Below are 24917 nucleotides of genomic sequence, written 5' to 3'. Positions count from 1 at the left end.
TGCTGCTTTATTGTGGGGACTGGGGACCACCAGTATAATTAATATTATATAGGAGGAGTACAGTGCAGAGTTTTGCTGACACAGTGACCACCAGTATACTATATATAGCAGTACGGTAGGCCACTGCTGTACCTACCTCTGTGTCATCATTCATTAAGTATACTATCCATCTACATTCTATACCTGTGGTGCATTTTAGTTTTGCAGTTTGCTGACACAGTGACCACCAGTATACTATATATAGCAGTACGGAAGGCCACTGCTGTACCTACCTCTGTGTCGTCATTCATTAAGTATACTATCCATCTACATTCTATACCTGTGGTGCATTTTAGTTTTGCAGTTTGCTGACACAGTGACCACCAGTATACTATATATAGCAGTACGGTAGGCCACTGCTGTACCTACCTCTGTGTCGTCATTCATTAAGTATACTATACATCTACATTCTATACCTGTGGTGCATTTTAGTTTTGCAGTTTGCTGACACAGTGACCACCAGTATACTATATATAGCAGTACGGTAGGCCACTGCTGTACCTACCTCTGTGTCGTCATTCATTAAGTATACTATCCATCTACATTCTATACCTGTGGTGCATTTTAGTTTTGCAGTTTGCTGATACAGTGACCACGAGTATACTATATATAGCAGTACGGAAGGCCACTGCTGTACCTACCTCTGTGTCGTCATTCATTAAATATACTATCCATCTAAATTCTATACCTGTGGTGCATTTTAGTTTTGCAGTTTGCTGACACAGTGACCACCAGTATACTATATATAGCAGTAAGTTACGGAAGGCCACTGCTGTACCTACCTCTGTGTCGTCATTAAGTATACTATCCATCTACATTCTATACCTGTGGTGCGCCTCTTTTTTTCTTTGCATCATGTGCTGTTTGGGGACAATTTTTTTGAAGTGCCATCCTGTCTTGACACTGCAGTACCACTCCTAGATGGGCCAGGTGTTTGTGTTGGCCACTTGTGTCGCTTAGCTTAGCCATCCAGCGACCTCGGTGCAAATTGTAGGACTAAAAATAATATTGTGAGGTGTGAGGTGTTCAGAATAGACTGGAAATGAGTGGAAATTATGGTAATTGAGGTTAATAATACTATGGGATCAAAATGACCCCCAAATTCTATGATTTAAGCTGTTTTTTAGGGTTTTTTGAAAAAAAACACCCGAATCCAAAACACACCCGAATCCGACAAAAAAATTTCGGTGAGGTTTTGCCAAAACGCGTCCGAATCCAAAATACGGCCGCGGAACCGAATCCAAAACACAAAACACGAAAAATGTCCGGTGCACATCACTAATTATAATCTGATTCTGGTCTGTCTGTTACATCTTCAAGTCCCCTGCATTCATTTTATCACGTCATATGAAGGCAATTATCCTGGCATGTTTGTTTATTTCATTTCGATAGAATCGTAGCAGAGTACTTCTAAATGTACAGTAATAGCATTACACTGAAGTCAGCTTTACAGAGTCTGTAAGGACTCATAATTACATTCATTCTCTGATATACTCTTCCATTTTCCAGGTTTATCCTAGTGAGTTAAACAGAAATGGTACTTTTCTTGTAGTCTTTTGGCAATATCGGTGGTGGGGGAAATGTAATTTCCTAGCTTTAAATGACTTGCACTTGTAATAGTACAGTGTGGCTTTTTTATTGTAGATATGGGATTATTGGAGTTAAAAAGAAATATTGGCTAATTATGAAGTAATATCTGCCCTTGTTCATTACAAATAGGGACATACAGTGACCAAGGTAAAATGCAAATTGGTCACTTACCATGATAAACGTTTGACTTTGTTTTCATAGTGTAATAGATTTGTTTTCAGTATAATGGATATTGCTTATGTTGATGCCCACAAACACACTGTACAGTACACAGTACTGATTGAGCGACTGATACATTTTTGTGGACTGGATGGCACAGTCCTAAGCTGGTTCAAATAATTTCTCAAAGGCAGGTCACAGATAGTATCGTCTGGAGTGTACTCATCACCATCAGTGACATTGCCATGTGGTGTCCCACAATGTTCTATACTATCCCCCATGCTTTTTGCAGTATACATGCTCCCACTGGGTGAAATAATCAGGCGCCATGGGCTGGTCTACCACTGCTATGCAGATGATACACAACTGTACTTGTCCTTTGCTCCCAATAGCAACCCTAAATGGCTGTCTAGCTGAGCTCCAGGAGTGGATGAGCACCAGTTGGCTGCGACTAAACCTGGATAAAACAGAGGTCCTTATGATAGAACTGCAAAATCAAAGGACAAGACTGCAGCATAGCCAACCAACTGGACTTACACTCAGGGATTCAGAATTACAAACCACTGATCGTGTGCAGAATCTTGGCGTTGTCCTGGATGGTGGCTTGACACTTAAACATCAGATATCAGCCACAATCAAATCCTCATTCTTTCACCTGAGGAACATAGCCAGAATCAAGCACTTAATTCCCTCAGATGATCTGCCAAAAGTCATACATGCATTTGTATCATCTCGATGAGACTACTGTAATGCCCTCTACCTTGGTCTCCCAGCAAAAGAATTGCAGCGCTTACAGCTGGTGCAAAACACAGCTGCCAGGCTGTTAACCGACCAGCCCCGTTTCTAGCCACATAACACCCATACTCTACTCCCTTCACTGGCTGCCTGTAAGATGGCGAATCATCTTCAAGATTGGCTTACTGAGTTTCAAAGCACTACATGACCAGGGCCCAAGGTACCTGAAGCAGCTTCTGACCCCATACTGCCCAACTCGATTATTGCGATCTGTATATGAAGGACTTTTAGCAGTACCTAGAATCTCCCGTAATTCCTCTGGGTATCGAGCTTTTAGTCATGCGGCTCCGACTCTGTGGAACTCACTTTTCCCGCACTGTGCGAGAGGCCCCAAGTATAGAATCCTTCAAAAGTAGACTCAAGACTTTCCTGTTTACTCAAGCATTTCCATAATGTCCCTTTAGTATCTACATGCTTCTGTATTTTATGAAAAGCTTTTCTGTACTTTTATTATTTTCTGTACTATATTATGTTATATGTGTTAAGCGCCTTGAGTCCTATTGGAGAAAGAGCGCTATATAAATAAAATTATTATTACTATTATTATTATTATTATTATTATTATTACAGTAGTACACCACAGTTGCCATGGATGTCTTTTTTTTTCCATCTTTTTTTTATTATTTATTTTTTATAGGTGTTTATTTTAGGTGTGTTGTCAATAACAAAAAAAAATATCTGCTTTGCTTACTTGATACCTACATTATTACCTACAGGTTTTTCTTTATGTTTGTAGATAACATATTTGTAGTTTATTTGCAAAAACAATAGTGCATATATTCCTGAGGGACGGGCGGAGAGGTCAGTAGCTGGGGAGGCACTGGCTACCTGGCTTGATGTAGTATTACCTGACACTGCATCAAGCCTCACCCTCCTCAGTGAGGTAGAGCTGGTAACTGCCACCCTTGGTCTTTGTTTTGCAGTATTATTGGCCACAGCTCGGCCCCGCCCCCAGCTCCAGGCAGTGTCTGTCACAGGGGGTAGGCTGAGCTCACAGCGGTCTCACCTGTGGTCTCTCCCTGGCAGTCCCTGTATTTCCAGCAGGGCTCTGCAAGTTTTGACTATAAAATTTTTTAGAAAAATACAAAGATGATCTATTTCTAATTTATTATTATCTTTTTTTGTATTATTCTAATTTGTTGAATAGTCAAAACTCTGGAGTATACTGGTGCAATGACAGATGAGGCTATGCCTACCCTGACTGCATGTTCTGCGGCACTCCCTGAAGAGTAGAACAGCTTCCTAGATCTGGTGCACTTCCTTCTGAAATGCATATTCCTGGTGCCTGATGACCCAATTTGTGATGAAGTCTGTGAATTGTGGCATTGCACAGAAGGAGGTGGGGATGTGATGGTGCAGTTTGCCGCCTGGACCTCGTATGATGTACTCATAAAACTGCTTATAATATGCGCCAATGACTGCTGCCCGATCTTATTCCAAAGCTACACCCTAGCTTCTATTTCATACAAATCGAATAAAAAAGGAATATGACCCAAGCGAAAAAATGGAAGTAAAATGTTTCACAAGGCTCTCTTAATTCTTCATAATATGGATCACCATATATCACTCAGGGTTTTGTCCCCAGGGCAATCGATAATACACTTACCTTAAAGCCAAACCCTATGTGCATCATAAGGTTTATTTGCCACAATAGTTTTTCATCCACAGTAAAAAAAAATAGCAGTTTTATTGGTCTTAGGACTACAAAAAGATGGACTATAACAAACAATTATGTACAAAACATTGAAAAAGGATTATATATCCGAAACGCGTCAGTGCCTGGTGTAGAGACTGCTAGAGGACCTTATCGACGGTTGGCCGGGATACGTAAGAACTATAGATTAAGGGCCGTATTCAATAGCTGTCGGAAGCTGCCGTCTTGTCGGAAAGATTGCAGCTTCCGACAGATTTCTGTCAGAAGGGGTTCCGACCTATTCAATAGGGGCAGTTTTTTTCCGACAAGTCGGGAATTTCAGACTTGTCGGAAAACACGTGGATCGGCGGAATAGCCGCCGATCAGCGTGCTTCTTTCGGAAATTGGGCCAAACCCGACAGGTTTTGGCCTCCTTTCCGACAGTCTGTCTGAGCAGGGCGTCCCCCCGGCCAGCCTCCTCACTCCCGGCAGTGTCCCCCCACCCCAGACATCCCCCCCCCCCACCGCTGACAGCGCCCCCCCCTCGCACCCCCCCGCAGAGATCTCCCTCAGCAGCTGCTGACAGCTCACCCCTCCCTCCCCGCAGCAGACATCTGGCCGCTGCAAGCTCCCCCCCCCCCCTTCGCCGCAGAGATCTCCTGCCTTAGCCGCTGACAGCGCACCCCCCCCACCGTCCCCGCAGTAAACATTTCCGGACACTGCCAGCTCCCCCCTCCACCTCCCCCACTGACAGGGAACGGCCAAATCCGACTGTCAGATTTGGCTCAAATCCGACAGTCAGATTCGGCCGTCCATTGAATAGGGGTTGTCTGATCCATTCCGACAAATGCATGTCGGAATGGATCCGAATCTTATTGAATATACTCCTAAGTCTTTGTTTGTAATATCTCCCCTAGATCCGGATTTGGGAGTTGTTTGCTACCTTGTATTTGGAGTTTTCGGCCAGCCTGTTGATATCGTCTCCAGCTAGGGGTGTTTTATAACAACTATACCCCACTTTTTGTTTTGTACATAATTGTTTGTTATAGTCCATCTTTTTGTGGTCATAAGACCGATACAACTGCTATTTTTTTACTGCTTGCACTTACGGTTCATTCATATTATTGGAGGATATACGCAGTGTGTCATATGGACTTTTGCTGACCCCCTGCGAAATTGGGACCAGTGTATAAAGAAACCCTGATGTACACATAGGGAACTGTTCCAAGGTCAGTGTTGGTGTCATCACTGTTTGGTGTGTCGGTATATGTGGATGAAAAACTATTGTGGCAAAGAAACTTTTTGATGCACATAAGGTTTGGCTTTAAGGTCGGTGTATTATCGAAACCCTGAGTGATATATGGTGATCCGTGTTATGAAGAATTAAGAGAGCCTTGTGAAACATTCTACGTCCATTTTTTCTCATATACACATAAGGAATGGACATTATAAAGATCTTCCATTTATAGTTGTGTATTTATAGACAGCGCTTGGGTCATATTCCTTTTTTGTTTGACTCTTATGAAGTACTGTACAGACATTTATTAGAGGGTAATATTTATAGACATGCTCCAGGTAAAGCAATCCTGCAATTTGTGTACCATTAAATATAACAACTGTTTTACTTTCCCATGTCTGAATAAATTGAACCAAATTACAGTATTATACCAGAGAATCTGCTAATATCAGTATGCATTAGTAGTCAGTAATATCATGATATAAGATCAAGGTACTGACATACAGTAGTTGCCTACTCTACTGGAATTTCTGGGAAACACAAATTTGAGCTTGTTCAACCGGCTCCTGGGAGAGTAGGTAACGCTCATCCTTGCAAGTAGTGGATTCTTTTCCCTGTAGATTGTAAGCTTGCGAGCAGGGCCTTCCTACCTCTGTCTGTCTGTTTTTGCCCAGTTTTGTTCTATTACTGTTGTTCTAATTGTAAAGCGCAACGGAATATGCTGCGCTACATAAGAAACTGTTAATAATAATAATAATAATAATACTATTACTAACCATAAATAAACCATAAAAAACTGTAGCACAATATGAACACTGACACACTATTCTGTTTTCTTACAGAGATCTGATGAAGAGGCTGTTGTAGACCAAGGTGGAACTAGTTCAGTCCTTAATATTCATTATGAGAAAGAAGAGCTTGAAGGTAAGACTGCAAAAATATAACTGCTGACACATTATCATCAGTCAATACATTAAAAAATAATCTACATATTGTACCCCTTCTGTGTAAGGCAGATTTCCAGTTAGGTTTGTCTTTCATACCTCTCAGCACTGAAACAGGAAAAATCTAAAACATCTAGAAATGCATCCGGCTCGACACATACACCTAAATACTGTTTGTTTTACGTGTATCTTTGAGAACATGTATGTCCACATCTAAATTAGCTTCTTTAGGGGGAGATTTAGTTTTTTGCTGCTATGTTTGGCTATTCACATCACTGCAGAACACTACAGTAGCATTAGGATGTCTCCAAACTACCAAGTTAATAAATGTGCCTGGGTACCATGGTGAGTGTGGAATGGAGGCCTGTTTTTAGGGAAGATGAACAGAGCCACCAGAAGAACTTCCAAGTCCTGGTACTAAGGGTTCGGCTATTATTTTAAATCCAGGAGCCCCCTTTATCCTGCACTGCCACGAATGCTTACCCTCCAACTGTACCTTTTTTGCAGATACAGTACCTTTTTTTTAAAGGTCTGTACCTGCCAAAAAGGGCTTTGTACCGATTTTTGACTCTCCAAATTAACATTGAAAGTATAGGAAAGGGGGCGTGGTCACATCCCTGTTACCGTGGCCATGCCCCCTTTCATAATTTGTACTGGTTTTCATGTGTAAAATGTTGGAGGGTATGCGAATGGTGCCAGGTCACAACATCTTGGGTGCACCTGCCTGGCAGGCCTGACCACCAAACATGCCTGGAGAGTTTGTACACGCCTCCCTTCTCTCTTTGCCCCTGTGTGGCTTAATAAGCCCCCTTATCACTGCTCCTTAAGCAGAAGCTCACAAGCTACGGTAAATTTATATTATGACCCACGTGAGCAAATCCACCACACAAGGTGCAGAAGTGAGGGGAGGAGTTGGAAGGATCAAGGCCATTTCTTACTAGGTGTGGATTACACACATGATAACACCCAGTCCTTCACTGAAGTGCAGACATTGATCTTGAATTTGTTGGACCGGATAAATTAGATAAAAGGGAGTCGGAGCATATTTATTGGGGCATTCCTTTGCCTTTACACCTTGTTTCATTTATTTATAAAGACATGTTATTGAAATGTACAGTATTGCTTTACACCTGACAATGGACTATTATGTATTTTTGGATTTGTTAACTGCAAGAAAATTTGAAAACTACGAGGTTACAAGCAGAGCCGGCCCTGACCATTTTGGTGCCCTAGGCAAGATTTTGTCTGGTGCTCCAACCCCCCCATAGTGGAGCTTTTTTGTGCACCGAAGTCATACTTATATAATATCTCATGCAGTATGAATGAATCCCTGCAGACTCCAGCACCAGCCCACACACGTGTCTCTCCAGCCCCAGAACATTGTGAAAATAGTGCACACTAATATATACAGGGGCAGATTGGGATTGAAAACCAGCTCGGGAAATTTTTAGAGCAGCCTGAAAAGGAGTGGGGACTGGGAAAGGGAGTGGGATTTATGTCCCCAGGTACACGCAAGGGGACAAGGACGGAGTGAGTTTGATGGAGAAGCCTGTCTCCTGCCCCTCCCACTCCTATTCACCGCAGCACACACCGCATCCTCCAGCAGCCCCATGGCCCTATCCACAGAGACACAGGAATGCACTGGAGGCACAGTGAGGAAGGGGACACCGCACGCACACAGATGCAGTGAACCGCACGCTTCCGGTTTGCGTTCCACAGTGGACAGATAATCCTGGAAGCGTGGCAGCTGCCAGCCGGCCAAACAGAGGGGGGCATGGGACCGGCCCAGTGGTGACCTTTCCCGCTGTCCCGAAGGCCCAATCCACCCACATGAATGGATCCCTGCAGACTCCAGCCCACAGAAGTGTCTCTCCAGCCAGCACACTTATCTTCTCCATGTATTCTAGCTGCCTGTCGGTGTCTTTTAGCTGCCAGCTGCTGCTGCTGCCCTGCCTGTCTTAGTGGTGCTCCGTGACATCATGACATCACGTACACTGTGCTGCAGTGATAAAGAAACAACTTCCACCGCTAGTGCAATAAAGCTACAGTAGCTGCAATAAAGCTATAGCCTGAAATTGCTAATTAGAATTTAGATGTCCAGCCTGCTCAGATGCTCCTAACATTTGCCTGTGCTGCCTATGCCGAGGACCGGCTGTGGTATTAGAAATGATATATTTGGATAACTATAGATTTTATTGTGATATACTTCTATTCCAGCACTACTGACAGATCATTATTCACCAGCTCTCTATTTAAAGCCCTACTCTGATGAACTACAGCAGGAAAATGAACGTGGAATCATTCACTTCACCACAATGCTTTCAGCAGCCAATCTATCGCTGAGAGATTGTTAGTCACATTTATTGCACTATTTAGAGCAGCATATTAAATATAATTTCTGTTTCTCTGTGGTATTATTCCTTTTAAGTTTACAGTATTATCATGTTCTGTATTGTCTAATAAAAGGTTATACCATTATCAAAGTGATTTTCAGTCTTACATCTATCTCACATTAGTTATTTCATTTGCACTGTACCAACCAACACTACTGAATGTTTGCCTTTCTGGATTTGGCAATATCAGCCCTGGCATTCTGTGTGTTATTTGGAGCTCTGTTGCTGCAGCATGGTTTTGTTTAGTTTTTTTTTTTTTTTAATATTCACTAGTCGGAGGTCTCAGATCACTGCTAGGAAAGTCACATTAGCGCTATCAATCTAGTATAGTGGGGGCAAACGCAGGATTTGTGAAGGGCGGTTTCCAAAGAGGAGGTGGAGCCAAGCATAAGGAGGCGGCGGCGACTGAGGTAGTATGCACTCTGTAACCTGCCACGGTGTCTTCCAACAGTAATGTAATATGCTGTATAAAAATGGTGGCAGTTACGGACTCTTCGTCACTCTGAAATTAAGACTCACATGCGCCCGCAGGCTACTCCAACGTTTTGCTTCATAATAACCTTTGTCAGAGTATTCCTGATGCATGTTGTTATAAGTAAAATATTGAAGTAGCCTGCAGGCGCCTGTGAGTCTTCATTTCTGAGTGACGAAGTGTCCATGAGATATATATCTAGAAAGATATACGTATACAGTATGTGTGTATGTACGTATATAAATATATATATATATATATAGAGCCTGGAGAACCACGCACAGTACTGTAGCAGCCAGCAACAGGATCCAGGCGCCAACAATGAGAGGGGGACGTTCGAAACTCAGGAGGAAGACAGTGTGTCACAAGGCCAGCTCTCCAGCCCCATAGTAACTGCAGTATCCTGGGATGAGCTGTGCGCTACCGCTGCAGCTCCCCCTAGCCCCAGCCAGCTGATAGCTTAACAGTCTTTTTGAATAGGATGGGGAATTAGCTGCACACTGACACAGCTCCTCCGTCTCTCCACCGCCACCTGGCCCCCCTAAATATCGGTTACCTACTTTGATGTATTGGTCATAGGAGGGGTTTCTAGGTACTCGGAACATTGTGCAGGCACTGAAAACTGCATAGAAAAAAGAACAAGGGGTGTGGCATAGCAATACAGAGGTATGGCTGTGCATCATGCCACTCCCCCATTACGCTGGGGGCAAGCCTAGTGCAGTGATTCCAGAACTGTTGGGCTGCCACAGTCCCTCTCCCTAGTGTATGGATGCCATGCGCACAGCATCCATTCACCACTGCACTGCCCTGACACAGTAGGACAGTCAAGCTGATCGGGCACTGTCCCACTGCCCAATCTTGGTAGTTGGGAGGTATGCCTTAGAGATTCTTGACAGCATTACACAGTTGCTGTGGATTCATGCTGCAAATCTCCCTCTTCACCACATCCAAAAGGTGCTCTGGTGACCGTGGAGAGACTATTGGAGTACACTGAACCCATTATCATGTTCACAGAACCAGCTTTGAGATGACATGTATTTTTTGACACAGTGTGTTATCCTGATGAAAGTAACCATTATACGATGGGTAGGCTCTCTAGGTAACCTAAGCCACCCACCACCATCTGACATCAGAACCACAAGAAGTGGCACCAAATGCCCATCCAGCACCTCCAATGTACACTGCTCAGAGGAGTGTGGCAGCAATAACGAGCACTCTGGTAGCCTTGGCCTGAGTGAAAGAGCCTCTCCCCCTAAGTGTGTAGCTGGGTCTGTCCTTTGCAGATGTGGGCTTGTGGTTGGAGCAGATTTCCAAGACCAGACCCCGGAGTTTGAACCTGGTACATACTCCATTGCTTTTCTCCTTCGCTGAGCTGCTACTGGGGCGGTAGTCACAGTATATTGGGAGGATACCTGACCAGCCAGACGGGTCCTTATAGCAAAGATTGATGGGTAAGGGAGAGAGACTGGGTGATGGGGAACACAGATGAGAGAGAAGGAGAAGGATGAGGGTAGAAATGATGAACAAGTAGGACAGAGATAAAACTTACGGGGTGCTGGACGGTTGACAGACATTGGAAGGTGATAGAAGAAAAAGGAGAAAATGAACCCTCCACAATACCTAGCGACCCAGTTAATGAAGGGTCCAATATATTAGGTCAATATATTTACATTTATTGGCCTACATTGCGAATTATGAACTTCTTACTCTGACATTAATGCTCATCTTATTAGATTCTTCTACCACATCTATCAATGGTATATGTAATTGTAACATAAGATATGTAATTATTGTGTAATTCTGTTTCCTCAACAAATGCATAACCTACTTTTTATAAACCTCATTTTACAGCTTCATCATTCGGCTGCCCGTTTTGGCTAAATCCCTTAGCCGAAAAAAACCCCATCCTGCTCTGGATTTACAGTCATTACCTAATGTTGAGTTGCTAGTAAACATTTACGCATGCTGATTCCAAATTAATAAGCAACTTAAAAAACAATTAACCTTGAGAAAACAAAATCCACTTTCAGTTATTGCACAGATTGAGATGTTCCATCACTGACAGCTCTGTGCTCTCCAGCCATCCTCTACGCTGCTTCCCCTTCCACATTGTGTTTTACTAATGCTGGAAATGTGGAAATGGACAGTAATAGATAAGCAAATGGTTAGCAAAACAGAAGATGCCCTCTGTCTGCTTCCATTACTGCTTTTCGTTCTTTTTTTTTCTTCTTATTTTATAAAAACAAAACAAAAAAAACAACAACTTTGCATTCAGTACAAAAGCAGCTGCCATAGACATGACACTTTATCTGGTTATAGGGCCTGATTCTGAGTTAGGAATAAAATATTAATGGCCATCAACCATCGATTATTCAGAATCATTGATGGTTTATGGCCCAAGTCAAGGCTTTTGCCATCGATGGGGGAGACCCAGATGGTTTCCTTCCATTGATGGCACAGCATAACCAATTTATTTATATTTTTACAGCGTGACGGCACAAGGAGCATAGCCCCGACACCAGCGAAGCCCCACCCCTCAGTCAGTCAAAGAACAGGGATGACAGTCGGTTGGTCATCCATTGCATAGTTGTCAACCACTTGTCATATCGCCATTGGTGGTAACTACACAGATGATCATCCCTAGAATAAAGTAAGAATGAGCAAGTAACTGTGCACTTTGGTAAAACCATGTTGCACTACAGGTGGGGCAGATGTATAATGTGCAGAGAGATTTAAATTTGGGTGGGGTCAGTGAGTGTGTCCAAACTGCAATCAGAATTACTATGTAATAATGAAGATGTCCAACATTTGTGGGCTACATGTAAAAGCAGCCAGTATTTACCCTGCATGCACAAAAAAGTATGCATACCTCCCAACATTGAAAATGATGGAATAGGGACTCCTGAAAAATGGGTGTAGCCTAGGAAGAAAGCGGACGTGGCCTCGTGGGAACGCTGCTATCGCAAGCCACGCCTCCCGTTTTGTCACTGTGGGGGCATGTCCAGTGCTCTGTGAGGTGCTGGCATGCCCCCATTCCCCCTGTCATCCCATGAATAGACACTGTGCGCATGCAGAGCAGCGAGTGACAGGAGCCTCCCCACTGCCCAGCACGGGACACTGCGGCCCGCAGGTGCACGTGCACTCCTTGCATTGCAACATGGTATTGCCTAAGTACACAGTTATACCGTGTTCACACTGACATTTGGCGGGTTGCACCCGGGACTCGTGCACGAGAGCTTCCCAGGTGCAACCCGCTTGAGACCCCGTTCAGACTGGCGGCCCCGACACGGCATATTGCCGTGTCGATGACGTCACCGGGTCACATGTGGGGGCGGCGCTTGGAGATCAGATGATCTACAAGCACCGCCTGCTCCAATAGTGTTGAAGGGTCCCGGATCGCATCGACCCGGGAACACTTAACACCGTTCACACTTACGCCTGACCCGTTATTGACCCGGGAATAACCCTTCTTTTATTCCCGAGTTGAAATACCGGGTCAGACGACCCGGGAATTTGTCAGGACCCCCGTTCACACTGCACATAAACCCGGATTACTGCGCGTTCACGTGCAATAACCCGGATTTTTCATGGCAGTGTGAACGAGGTATTACTTGCTCTTTCTTACTTTATTCTCAACTCAGAATCAGGCTCATATTTAACAGTCTAGTTAAATAGCGTTTAAGAGCCACTTACATACATTTCTCTGACGTCCTAAGTGGATGCTGGGGACTCCGTCAGGACCATGGGGATCAGCGGCTCCGCAGGAGACAGGGCACAAAACTAAAGCTTTAGGATCAGGTGGTGTGTACTGGCTCCTCCCCCTATGACCCTCCTCCAAGCCCCAGTTAGGTTTTTGTGCCCGTCCGAGCAGGGTGCAATCTAGGTGGCTCTCTTAAGGAGCTGCTTAGGAAAAGTTTTTAGGTTTCTTATTTTCAGTGAGTCCTGCTGGCAACAGGCTCACTGCATCGAGGGACTTAGGGGAGAGAAGTTCAACTCACCTGCGTGCAGGATGGATTGGCTTCTTAGGCTACTGGACACCATTAGCTCCAGAGGGAGTCGGAACACAGGTCTCACCCTGGGGTTCGTCCCGGAGCCGCGCCGCCGACCCCCCTTGCAGATGCTGAAGATTGAAGGTCCAGAAACCGGCGGCAGAAGGCTTTTCAGTCTTCATGAAGGTAGCGCACAGCACTGCAGCTGTGCGCCATTGTTGTCACACACTTCACACCAACGGTCACGGAGGGTGCAGGGCGTTGCTGGGGGCGCCCTGGGCAGCAATGTATAATACCTTATTCTGGCTAAAAATACATCACATATAGCCCCTGGAGGCTATATGGATGTATTTAACCCCTGCCAGGTCTCAGAAAAACGGGAGAAGAAGCCCGCCGAAAAGGGGGCGGGGCCTATTCTCCTCAGCACACAGCGCCATTTTCCCTCACAGAAAGGCTGGTGGGAAGGCTCCCAGGCTCTCCCCTGCACTGCACTACAGAAACAGGGTTAAAACAGAGAGGAGGGGCACTTATTTGGCGATATGTATATATATATTAAAATGCTATAAGGGAAAAACACTTATATAAAGGTTGTCCCTGTATAATATAGCGTTTTTGGTGTGTGCTGGCAAACTCTCCCTCTGTCTCCCCAAAGGGCTAGTGGGGTCCTGTCCTCTATCAGAGCATTCCCTGTGTGTGTGCTGTGTGTCGGTACTTGTGTGTCGACATGTATGAGGACGATGTTGGTGAGGAGGCGGAGCAATTGCCGGTAATGGTGATGTCACTCTCTAGGGAGTCGACACCGGAATGGATGGCTTATTTAAGGAATTACGTGATAATGTCAACACGCTGCAAGGTCGGTTGACGACATGAGACGGCCGGCAAACCAATTAGTACCTGTCCAGGCGTCTAAAACACCGTCAGGGGCGTTAAAACGTCCTTTTACCTCAGTCGGTCGACACAGACACGGACACTGACTCCAGTGTCGACGGTGAAGAAACAAACGTATTTTCCTTTAGGGCCACACGTTACTTGTTAAGGGCAATGAAGGAGATGTTACATATTTCTGATACTACAAGTACCACAAAAAAGGGTATTATGTGGAGTGTGAAAAAACTACATGTGGTTTTTCCTGAATCAGATAAATTAAATTAAATGTGTGATGATGCGTGGGTTTCCCCCGATAGAAAATTATTGGCGGTATACCCTTTCCCGCCAGAAGTTATGGCGCATTGGGAAACACACCTTAGGGTGGATAAGGCGCTCACACGCTTATAAAAACAAGTGGCGTTACCGTCTCCAGATACGGACGCCCTCAAGGAGCCAACTGATAGGAGGTTGGAAAATATCCTAAAAAGTATATACACACATACTGGTGTTATACTGCGACCAGCGATCGCCTCAGCCTGGATGGGCAGCGCTGGGGTGGCTTGGTCGGATTCCCTGACTGGAAATATTGATACCCTTGACAGGGACAGTATTTTATTGACTATAGAGCATTTAAAAGATGCATTTCTATATATGCGAAACTCTGGCATCAAGAGTAAGTGCGATGTCCATATCTGCCAGACAATGTTTATGGACACGACAGTGGTCAGGTGATGCAGATTCCAAACGGCACATGGAAGTATTGCCGTATAAAGGGGAGGAGTTATTTGGGGTCGGTCCATCGGACCTGGTGGCCACGGCAACAGCTAGAAAATCCACCTTTTTTACCCCAAGTCACATCTCAGCAGAAAAAGACATAGTCTTTTCAGCCTCAGTCCTTTCGTCCCCATAATATCTGCCCAGGGATAGAGGTAATGGAAGAAGACTGCAGCAGGCAGCCCATTCCCAGGAACAGAAGCCTTCCACCGCTTCTGCCAAGTCCTCAGCATGACGCTGGGGCCGTACAAACAGGTGCGGTGGGGGGTCGTCTCAAGAGTTTCAGCACGCAGTGGGCTCACTCGCAAGTGGACCCCTGGATCCTACAAGTAGTATCCCAGGGGTACAGATTGGAAATTCGAGACGTCTCCCCCTCGCAGGTTCCTGAAGTTTGCTTTACCAACGTCTACCTCCGACAGGGAGGCAGTATTGGAAACAATTCACAAGCTGTATTCCCAGCAGGTGATAATCAAAGTACCCCTCCTACAACAAGTAAAGGGGTATTATTCCACACTATATTGTGGTACTGAAGCCAGACGGCTCGGTGAGACCTATTCTAAATGGAGTCACTCAGAGCAGTGATAGCGAACCAGGAAGAAGGGGACTATATGGTGTCCCTGGACATCAAGGATGCTTACCTCCATGTCCAAATTTGCCCTTCTCACAAAGGGTACCTCAGGTTCGTGGTACAAAACTGTCACTATCAGTTTCAGACGCTGCCGTTTGGATTGTCCACGGCACCCCGGGTCTTTACCAAGGTAATGGCCGAAATGATGATTCTTCTTCAAAGAAAAGGCGTCTTAATTATCCCTTACTTGGACGATCTCCTGAGAAGGGCAAGGTCCAGAGAACAGTTGGAGGTCTGAGTAGCACTATCTCAAGTAGTTCTACGACAGCACGGGTGGATTCTAAATATTCCAAAATCGCAGCTGTCTCCGACGACACGTCTGCTGTCCCTAGGGATGATTCTGGACACAGTCCAGAAAAAGGTGTTTCTCCCGGAGGAGAAAGCCAGGGAGTTATCCGAGCTAGTCAGGAACCTCCAAAAACCAGGAAAAGTGTCAGTGCATCATTGCACAAGGGTCCTGGGAAAAATGGTGGCTTCTTACGAAGCGATTCCATTCGGCAGATTTCACGCAAGAACTTTTCAGTGGGATCTGCTGGACAAATGGTCCGGATCGCATCTTCAGATGCATCAGCAGATAACCCTGTCTCCAAGGACAAGGGTGTCTCTTCTGTGGTGGCTGCAGAGTGCTCATCTACTAAAGTGCCACAGTTATGCATTCAGGACTGGGTCCTGGTGACCACGGATTCCAGCTTGAAAGGCTGGGGAGCAGTCACACAGGGAAAAAATTTCCAGGGAGTGTGATCAAGTCTGGGGACTTCTCTCCGCATAAATATACTGGAGCTAAGAGCAATTTACAATGCTCTAAGCTTAGCAAGACCTCTGCTTCAAGGTCAGCCGGTATTGATCCAGTGGGACAACATCACGGCAGTCGCCCACGTAAACAGACAGGGCGGCACAAGAAGCAGGAGGACAATGGCAGAAACTGCAAGGGTTCTTCGCTGGGCGGAAAATCATGTGATAGCACTGTCAGCAGTTTTCATTCCGGGAGTGGACAACTGGGAAGCAGACTTCCTCAGCACGACCTCCACCCGGGAGAGTGGGGACTTCATCGAGAAGTTGTTTCCACATGATTGTGCACCGTTGGGAAAGACCAAAGGTGGACATGATGGCATCCCGCCTGAACAAAAAACTGGACAGGTATTGCGCCAGGTCAAGAGACCCTCAGGAAATAGCTGTGGACGTTCTGGTAACACCATGGGTGTACCAGTCGGTGTATGTGTTCCCTCCTCTGCTTCTCATACCAAAGGTACTGAGAATTATAAGACGTAGAGGAGTAAGAACTATACTCGTGGCTCCGGATGGGCCAAGAAGGACTTGGTACCCGGAACTTCATGAGATGCTCACAGTGGACTCAGGGCCTCTGCCGATAAGAAGGGACTTGCTTCAGCAAGTACCATGTCTGTTCCAAGACTTACCGCGGGTGCGTTTGACGGCATGGCGGTTGAACGCCGGATCCTAAGGGAAAAAAGGCATTCCGGAAGAGGTCATTCCTACCCTGGTCAAAGCCAGGAAGGAGGTGACCGCACAACATTATCACCACATGTGGCGAAAATATGTTGCGTGGTGTGAGGCCAGGAAGGCCCCACGAAGAAATTTCAACTCTGTCGATTCCTGCATTTCCTGCAAACAGGAGTGTCTATGGGCCTCAAATTGGGGTCCATTAAGGTTCAAATTTCGGCCCTGTCGATTTTCTTCCAGAAAGAATTGGCTTCAGTTCCTGAAGTCCAGAAATTTGACAAGGGAGTACTGCATATACAACCCCCTTTTGTGCCTCCAGTGGCACTGTGGGATCTCAACGTAGTCCTGGGATTCCTCAAATCACGTTGGTTTAAACCGCTCAAATCTGTAGATTTGAAATATCTCACATGGAAAGTGACCATGATGTTGGCCCTGGCCTCGGCCAGGCGAGTGTCAGAATTGGCGGCTTTGTCTCACAAAAGCCCATATCTGATTGTCCATTCGGACAGGGCAGAGCTGCGGACTCGTCCCCAGTTTCTCCCTAAGGTGGTGTCAGCGTTTCATCTGAACCAGCTTATTGTGGTACCTGCGGCTACTAGAGACTTGGAGGACTCCAAGTTGCTAGATGTTGTCAGGGCCCTGAAAATATAGATTTCCAGGACGGCTGGAGTCAGGAAAACTGACTTGCTGTTATCCTGTATGCACCCAAAAAACTGGGTGCTCTTGCTTCTAAGCAGACGATTGCTAGTTGAATGTGTAGTACAATTCAGCTTGCACATTCTGTGGCAGGACTGCCACAGCCAAAATATATAAATGCCCATTCCACAAGGAAGGTGGGCTCATCTTGGGCGACTGCCCGAGGGGTCTCGGCTTTACAACTTTTCCGAGCTGCTACTTGGTCAGGGGCACACCCTGGCTGAGGAGGACCTGGAGTTCTCTCACTCGGTGCTGCAGAGTCATCCGCACTCTCCCGCCCGTTTGGGAGCTTTGGTATAATCCCCATGGTCCTGACGGAGTCCCCAGCATCCACTTAGGACGTCAGAGAAAATAAGATTTTACTTACCGATAAATCTATTTCTCGTAGTCCGTAGTGGATGCTGGGCGCCCATCCCAAGTGCGGATTGTCTGCAATACTTGTACATAGTTATTGTTACAAAAAAATCGGGTTGTTATTGTTGTGAGCCGTCTGTTCAGAGGCTCCTACGTTTGTCATACTGTTAACTGGGTTTAGATCACAAGTTATACGGTGTGATTGGTGTGGCTGGTATGAGTCTTACCCGGGATTCAATATCCTTCCTTATTGTGTACGCTCGTCCGGGCACAGTATCCTAACTGAGGCTTGGAGGAGGGTCATAGGGGGAGGAGCCAGTACACACCACCTGATCCTAAAGCTTTAGTTTTGTGCCCTGTCTCCTGCGGAGCCGCTGATCCCCATGGTCCTGACGGAGTCCCCAGCATCCACTACGGACTACGAGAAATAGATTTATCGGTAAGTAAAATCTTATTTTAATTATGTTAAATAACAACATCCGTTTTTAAAGTAATAATTATAAAATAGTTTATTTCTGCTTGCTAATAGGTTTTTCTAAGTTATCTTAGCTGATTGGTGACCTCGTAACAAATGTCCGTCTTGCAAAGATGATCAATTTTAGAGAACGGCTTGCTGTAGAAAGACTCACAATTATGCCATACAGGGGCAAATGCAGGACATACCTGCATAAAATTGGACCATGCAAGCACGTGAGTCTAGCTGAGCGGTACTAGAACCACACTCCCTGAACATTTTATATATATATATATAGCAGATGTGGAGACTGCGGCACTCGTGATGAATTTTGAAAAAAGTGCTGTTTATTAAATCAAGCCCATGATAATGAAAATGCATTTCATTATCATGTGCTTGATTTAATAAACAGCACTTTTTTCAAAATTCATCACGAGTGCCGCAGTCTCCACGTCTGCTACAATTATCTTACTGAAGGCACCGTTCACTACCTTCTTCAGCGACGAGTGATGGTTCATTTCTGCAACTATATATATATATATATATATATATATATATATATATATATATTATTGGCAACAACTTGCAGTGCAGTGTCCTTTTGTTCTGAGTGCCACCGTTTACGATTTCTTATCATAGGGGAGCTGCCAAACTCTCAATACGGAAGGCAACGGACCAAGTATCCCTGTGTGTGCGGAGAGTGCCGGGCTTCACGCTGTGTGTATGTACAGTATGTGTGTGTGTGTGTGTGTGTGTGTGTGTGTGTGTGTGTGTATATGTGTGTGTGTGTGCGTGTGCAAGTATTAGATATCCCGGCACTCACTGGGAGACGTCATTTGCTTGCTGAGGTGCCCTCCTAGAACTTGTGCTGGTTCATATGTAGGTATCGAATGAAGGCGGCACTCTGCAGTCTGTCAGCATGGTTTAAACCCAGACTCCCATCTTTTGATTGGCTACTTGCTGGCATCAGGAGCCATGACCTACTGAACACAACACATTTTTTAAAGACTGCAAACAAGGGGCAGTGATTAGCCCAGCTGTGGCTTTCCACATACTCTGCTAAAACCCGGACTGACTTCCATCAGACCTGTTGCCTCTGTTCCAATCCTGCAAAAGCCTGCCATTCCACAGTAACCTCATGTGGAATCATGCTGTCTCTGACACAATATATACACATTATGATTTTAATAATTAACTAATGTAAAGACATTAATGACAATATCTAGAGACTGGAATTTTATTCAACTATAACACTTCAGTGTAACTTCTTCTTTTACTGTGAAACTTCGAGTAGTCAAGAGCGAAACAGTATTCGTATTATACTCAACATATGTTGCTTACATAAAAAAAGTATTACAATGCACAATATTTAGAGAATAACAATCCTACTAAGAGAAAACATAAATTTAGAATAGCATTCACAATAACAATTAACTTTTAATTGGGGCCCCTTTGTAACCTCAGTAATGTTCATATAAGTATATATAGATATTTCGTAGTTATAGTGCACTTTCTCTAGATAGTCAATCTCCTGAGATTAATCACTGAATCTGGGTATGCTAAAAGTAATAACATAGAAATCACACAAGAAGAAAGGCAGCTTATTCTGTGTAGCCAGAGGGCTTGGTGTTGGGGTTCTGTCTGTGAGAAATTGCAACAATGTTACCTTACATGCAGCTGCAGTAACTGTGGAGACTGCTAAATCTTTCTAATTACACCCTGGTTAGTCTCAGAGCCCAATGTGTTACCAGCCAGCTGTAGTTTATTACGGTGGATCTAAAGAACTGTTCCTTAGCGGAGATTGTCCATAATCTCTGCAACACTGTGATGAACCTAGCTATGTTAACTGGATCACTTGGTCCAGACTTGACCCCGGCTCACCTCTCTGCTTTCAAGGGTGAGCTGCTGAATGCACCTGTATGACTAAGTATCTAAGCTGCTCAATGTGTCTCGGCTACTTTGGCCTGCAGCTACCTGTCCATACCACTGTGTTGGCTGCTAAAATATAACTGTTACAGATGAAATGACTTTCCTTGGACTCTCTAGAAGCGTGTCAGCTGATACTGAGTGTATGATCGTGGCATGTATAAATAAGTATAGGCACGTATGCTGTCCTCTTTTCACAGTCTCTAAACTGTAAGTCTGTAATGCTAAATGATTTAACAACAGCTGCAGCAAGGAGAGGGTAAACTGCTGACAGAATATTCTTAGTAAGAGTTCCTGGATCTGAAAGGTGCAATGTACTCAGTGTTTGCTCACCAGCTCCTGTTCACTGTGTTCACTGAAGCACCGTCCCCTTTCTCAGGCTGGGAACTGCCTCCAGTCTGCCCCTATAGAGGATGGGAGCTACATCACCACACTCCCATGTCAGCTGCGATCACTGGAAGCTGTAGATATGCTGCGGGAGGCTCTCGCTGCTCTCTGGTTGCCATTTCTCTAACTCCGGTCACGGGGACAGTGGCTTTTACAGGTAACCTGCGCAGCACCTCCTCACGCCAGTCCAGCCACCGTGCTCTCCCTAAGATGTCCGCCTAACCTTCACCAACTGTCACACCTGACATTGGTCATGTGACCACCTCCTGACCTCTTGAGCAGCTGCAGAGACTGTTGGGAGTTATCTGCCTGTGAAATGACAGAAATGCGCTGTAGTGCACTGCACAGTGTCAGATATAAAGTAGTATCTTGCATAGCAGGGTATTACACTAACACTATAGATCAGGGGTGGCCAGACTTTTGGAGTCGGTGATCTACTTCGAAAGCTGAAAAGCTTTTGTGATCTACCTAGGTGGGATAATTGCACGCACGGCAGGCCCGCGTCCGAAAAAGGGGTGTGTCATGACAAAAAAGGGGGCGTGCTGCACAGAGTGTAATGACTGTCTCGCACGAAATCACACATTGGCCCCCACAGGTAAAAACCTCAAACACATATGCCCACACAGTGCCAGAGCCACATATGCCCCCACAGTACCAGATACACATATGTCCCCACAACGGCATGTGCCCACAGTGCCAGATATGCCCCCACAGTGCCGCATATGCCCCCACAGTTTCAGATACACATATGCCCCAACAGTGCCATGTGCCCACAGTGCCAGACATGCCCCCACAGTGCCAGATATGCCCCCACAGTGCTATGTGCCCACACTAACATTAATCTACTTTCTCTATCGTCCTAGTGGATGCTGGGGTTCCTGAAAGGACCATGGGGAATAGCGGCTCCGCAGGAGACAGGGCACAAAAGTAAAGCTTTACGATCAGGTGGTGTGCACTGGCTCCTCCCCCTATGACCCTCCTCCAAGCCTCAGTTAGATTTTTGTGCCCGGCCGAGAAGGGTGCAATCTAGGTGGCTCTCCTAAAGAGCTGCTTAGAAAAGTTTAGCTTAGGTTTTTTATTTTACAGTGAGTCCTGCTGGCAACAGGATCACTGCAACGAGGGACTTAGGGGAGAAGAAGTGAACTCACCTGCGTGCAGGATGGATTGGCTTCTTGGCTACTGGACATTAGCTCCAGAGGGACGATCACAGGTACAGCCTGGATGGTCACCGGAGCCTCGCCGCCGGCCCCCTTGCAGATGCTGAAACGAGAAGAGGTCCAGAATCGGCGGCAGAAGACTCCTCAGTCTTCTAAAGGTAGCGCACAGCACTGCAGCTGTGCGCCATTTTCCTCTCAGCACACTTCACACGGCAGTCACTGAGGGTGCAGGGCGCTGGGAGGGGGGCGCCCTGGGAGGCAAATGAAAACCTAATTTGGCTAAAAATACCTCACATATAGCCTCCGGGGGCTATATGGAGATATTTAACCCCTGCCAGAATCCACTAAAGAGCGGGAGACGAGCCCGCCGAAAAAGGGGCGGGGCCTATCTCCTCAGCACACAGCGCCATTTTCCTTACACAGCTCCGCTGGTCAGGACGGCTCCCAGGCTCTCCCCTGCACTGCACTACAGAAACAGGGTAAAAAAGAGAGGGGGGGGCAAAATTGTGGCAAAAATATATTATTAAAGCAGCTATACAGGGAGCACTTATTATAAGGCTATCCCTTTCATATATAGCGCTTTTGGTGTGTGCTGGCAAACTCTCCCTCTGTCTCCCCAAAGGGCTAGTGGGGTCCTGTCTTCGTTAAGAGCATTCCCTGTGTGTCTGCTGTGTGTCGGTACGTGTGTGTCGACATGTATGAGGACGATATTGGTGTGGAGGCGGAGCAATTGCCAAATATGGGGATGTCACCTCCTAGGGGGTCGACACCAGAATGGATGCCTTTATTTATGGAATTACGGGATAGTGTCAACACGCTAAAGCAGTCGTTTGACGACATGAGACGGCCGGACAATCAATTAGTGCCTGTCCAGGCGCCTCAAACACCGTCAGGGGCTGTAAAACGCCCTTTGCCTCAGTCGGTCGACACAGACCCAGACACAGGCACTGATTCTAGTGGTGACGGTGACGAATCAACCGTATTTTCCAGTAGGGCCACACGTTATATGATTTTGGCAATGAAGGAGGCGTTACATATAGCTGATACTACAGGTACCACTAAACAGGGTATTATGTGGGGTGTGAAAAAACTACCTATAGTTTTTCCTGAATCAGAAGAATTAAATGAGGTGTGTGATGAAGCGTGGGTTGCCCCCGATAAAAAAATGCTAATTTCAAAGAAGTTATTGGCTTTATACCCTTTCCCGCCAGAGGTTAGGGCGCGCTGGGAAACACCTCCTAGGGTGGACAAGGCGCTCACACGCTTATCAAAACAAGTGGCGTTACCCTCTCCTGAGACGGCCGCACTTAAAGATCCAGCAAGTCCCTGATTGAAAATATTGATACCCTGGATAGGGACAATGTTTTACTGTCTTTAGAGCAAATAAAGGATGCATTTCTTTATATGCGTGATGCACAGAGGGATATCTGCACACTGGCATCACGGGTAAGTGCTATGTCCATTTCGGCCAGAAGAAGTTTATGGACGCGACAGTGGTCAGGCGATGCGGACTCAAAACGGCATATGGAAGTTTTGCCGTATAAAGGGGAGGAGTTATTTGGAGTCGGTCTATCGGATTTGGTGGCCACGGCTACAGCCGGGAAATCCACCTTTTTACCTCAAGTCACTCCCCAACAGAAAAAGACACCGACTTTTCAACCGCAGCCCTTTCGTTCCTTTAAAAACAAGAGAGCAAAGGGATATTCATATCTGCCACGTGGCAGAGGAAGGGGGAAGAGACAGCAACAGGCAGCTCCTTCCCAGGAACAGAAGCCCTCCCCCGCTTCTACAAAAGCCTCAGCATGACGCTGGGGCTTCTCAAGCGGACTCGGGGGCGGTGGGGGGTCGTCTCAAGAATTTCAGCGCGCAGTGGGCTCACTCGCAGGTAGATCCCTGGATCCTGCAGATAATATCTCAGGGGTACAGGTTAGAACTAGAGACGAATCCACCTCGCCGTTTCCTGAAGTCTGCTTTACCAACGTCCCCCTCCGACAGGGTGACGGTCTTGGAAGCCATTCACAAGCTGTACTCTCAGCAGGTGATAGTCAAGGTACCTCTTTTACAACAAGGAAAGGGGTATTATTCCACTCTATTTGTGGTACCGAAGCCGGATGGCTCGGTAAGACCTATTCTAAATCTGAAGTCCTTGAACCTGTACATAAAGAAGTTCAAGTTCAAGATGGAGTCACTCAGAGCAGTGATAGCGAACCTGGAAGAAGGGGACTTTATGGTATCCTTGGACATCAAGGATGCGTATCTCCACGTTCCAATTTACCCCTCACACCAGGGGTACCTCAGGTTCGTCGTACAGAACTGTCACTATCAGTTTCAGACGCTGCCGTTCGGATTGTCCACGGCACCTCGGGTCTTTACCAAGGTAATGGCCGAGATGATGATTCTTCTTCGAAGAAAAGGCGTATTAATTATCCCATACTTGGACGATCTCCTAATAAGGGCAAGGTCCAGAGAACAGCTAGAGATGGGATTAGCACTGTCTCAAGAAGTGCTAAAACAGCACGGGTGGATTCTGAATATTCCAAAATCCCAGTTAATTCCGACAACACGTCTGTTGTTCCTAGGGATGATTCTGGACACGGTTCAGAAAAAGGTTTTTCTCCCGGAGGAAAAAGCCAAGGAGTTATCCGAGCTTGTCAGGAACCTCCTAAAACCAGGAAAGGTGTCTGTACATCAATGCACAAGAGTCCTGGGAAAAATGGTGGCTTCTTACGAAGCAATTCCATTCGGCAGATTCCACGCAAGAATTTTCCAGAGGGATCTGTTGGACAAATGGTCAGGGTCGCATCTTCAGATGCACCAGCGGATAACCCTGTCTCCAAGGACAAGGGTATCTCTTCTGTGGGGGTTACAGAGTGCTCATCTATTGGAGGGCCGCAGATTCGGCATACAGGATTGGATCCTGGTGACCACGGACGCCAGCCTGAGAGGCTGGGGAGCAGTCACACAA

The 24917-nt window shown here is 46.0% G+C and overlaps 1 protein-coding gene across 1 annotated transcript in view; it reads left to right on the top strand.

Moving 5' to 3' along the window:
• The window catches only part of SLC4A8 (solute carrier family 4 member 8), a 369348-nt gene that overhangs the window by 205163 nt on the left and 139268 nt on the right, over nt 1-24917 (top strand). The window contains exon 2 of the mRNA XM_063952268.1: nt 6296-6377. Coding sequence (XP_063808338.1) covers nt 6296-6377 — 82 coding nt within the window. The remainder of the gene's footprint in view (nt 1-6295; nt 6378-24917) is intronic.

This window comes from Pseudophryne corroboree, chromosome 2, assembly GCF_028390025.1.
Source record: "Pseudophryne corroboree isolate aPseCor3 chromosome 2, aPseCor3.hap2, whole genome shotgun sequence".
In the NCBI taxonomy this organism is placed as follows: Eukaryota; Metazoa; Chordata; class Amphibia; order Anura; family Myobatrachidae; genus Pseudophryne; species Pseudophryne corroboree.
Note: the sequence above shows the minus strand (reverse complement) of the source record. Positions and strands in the feature narration are given on the sequence as shown.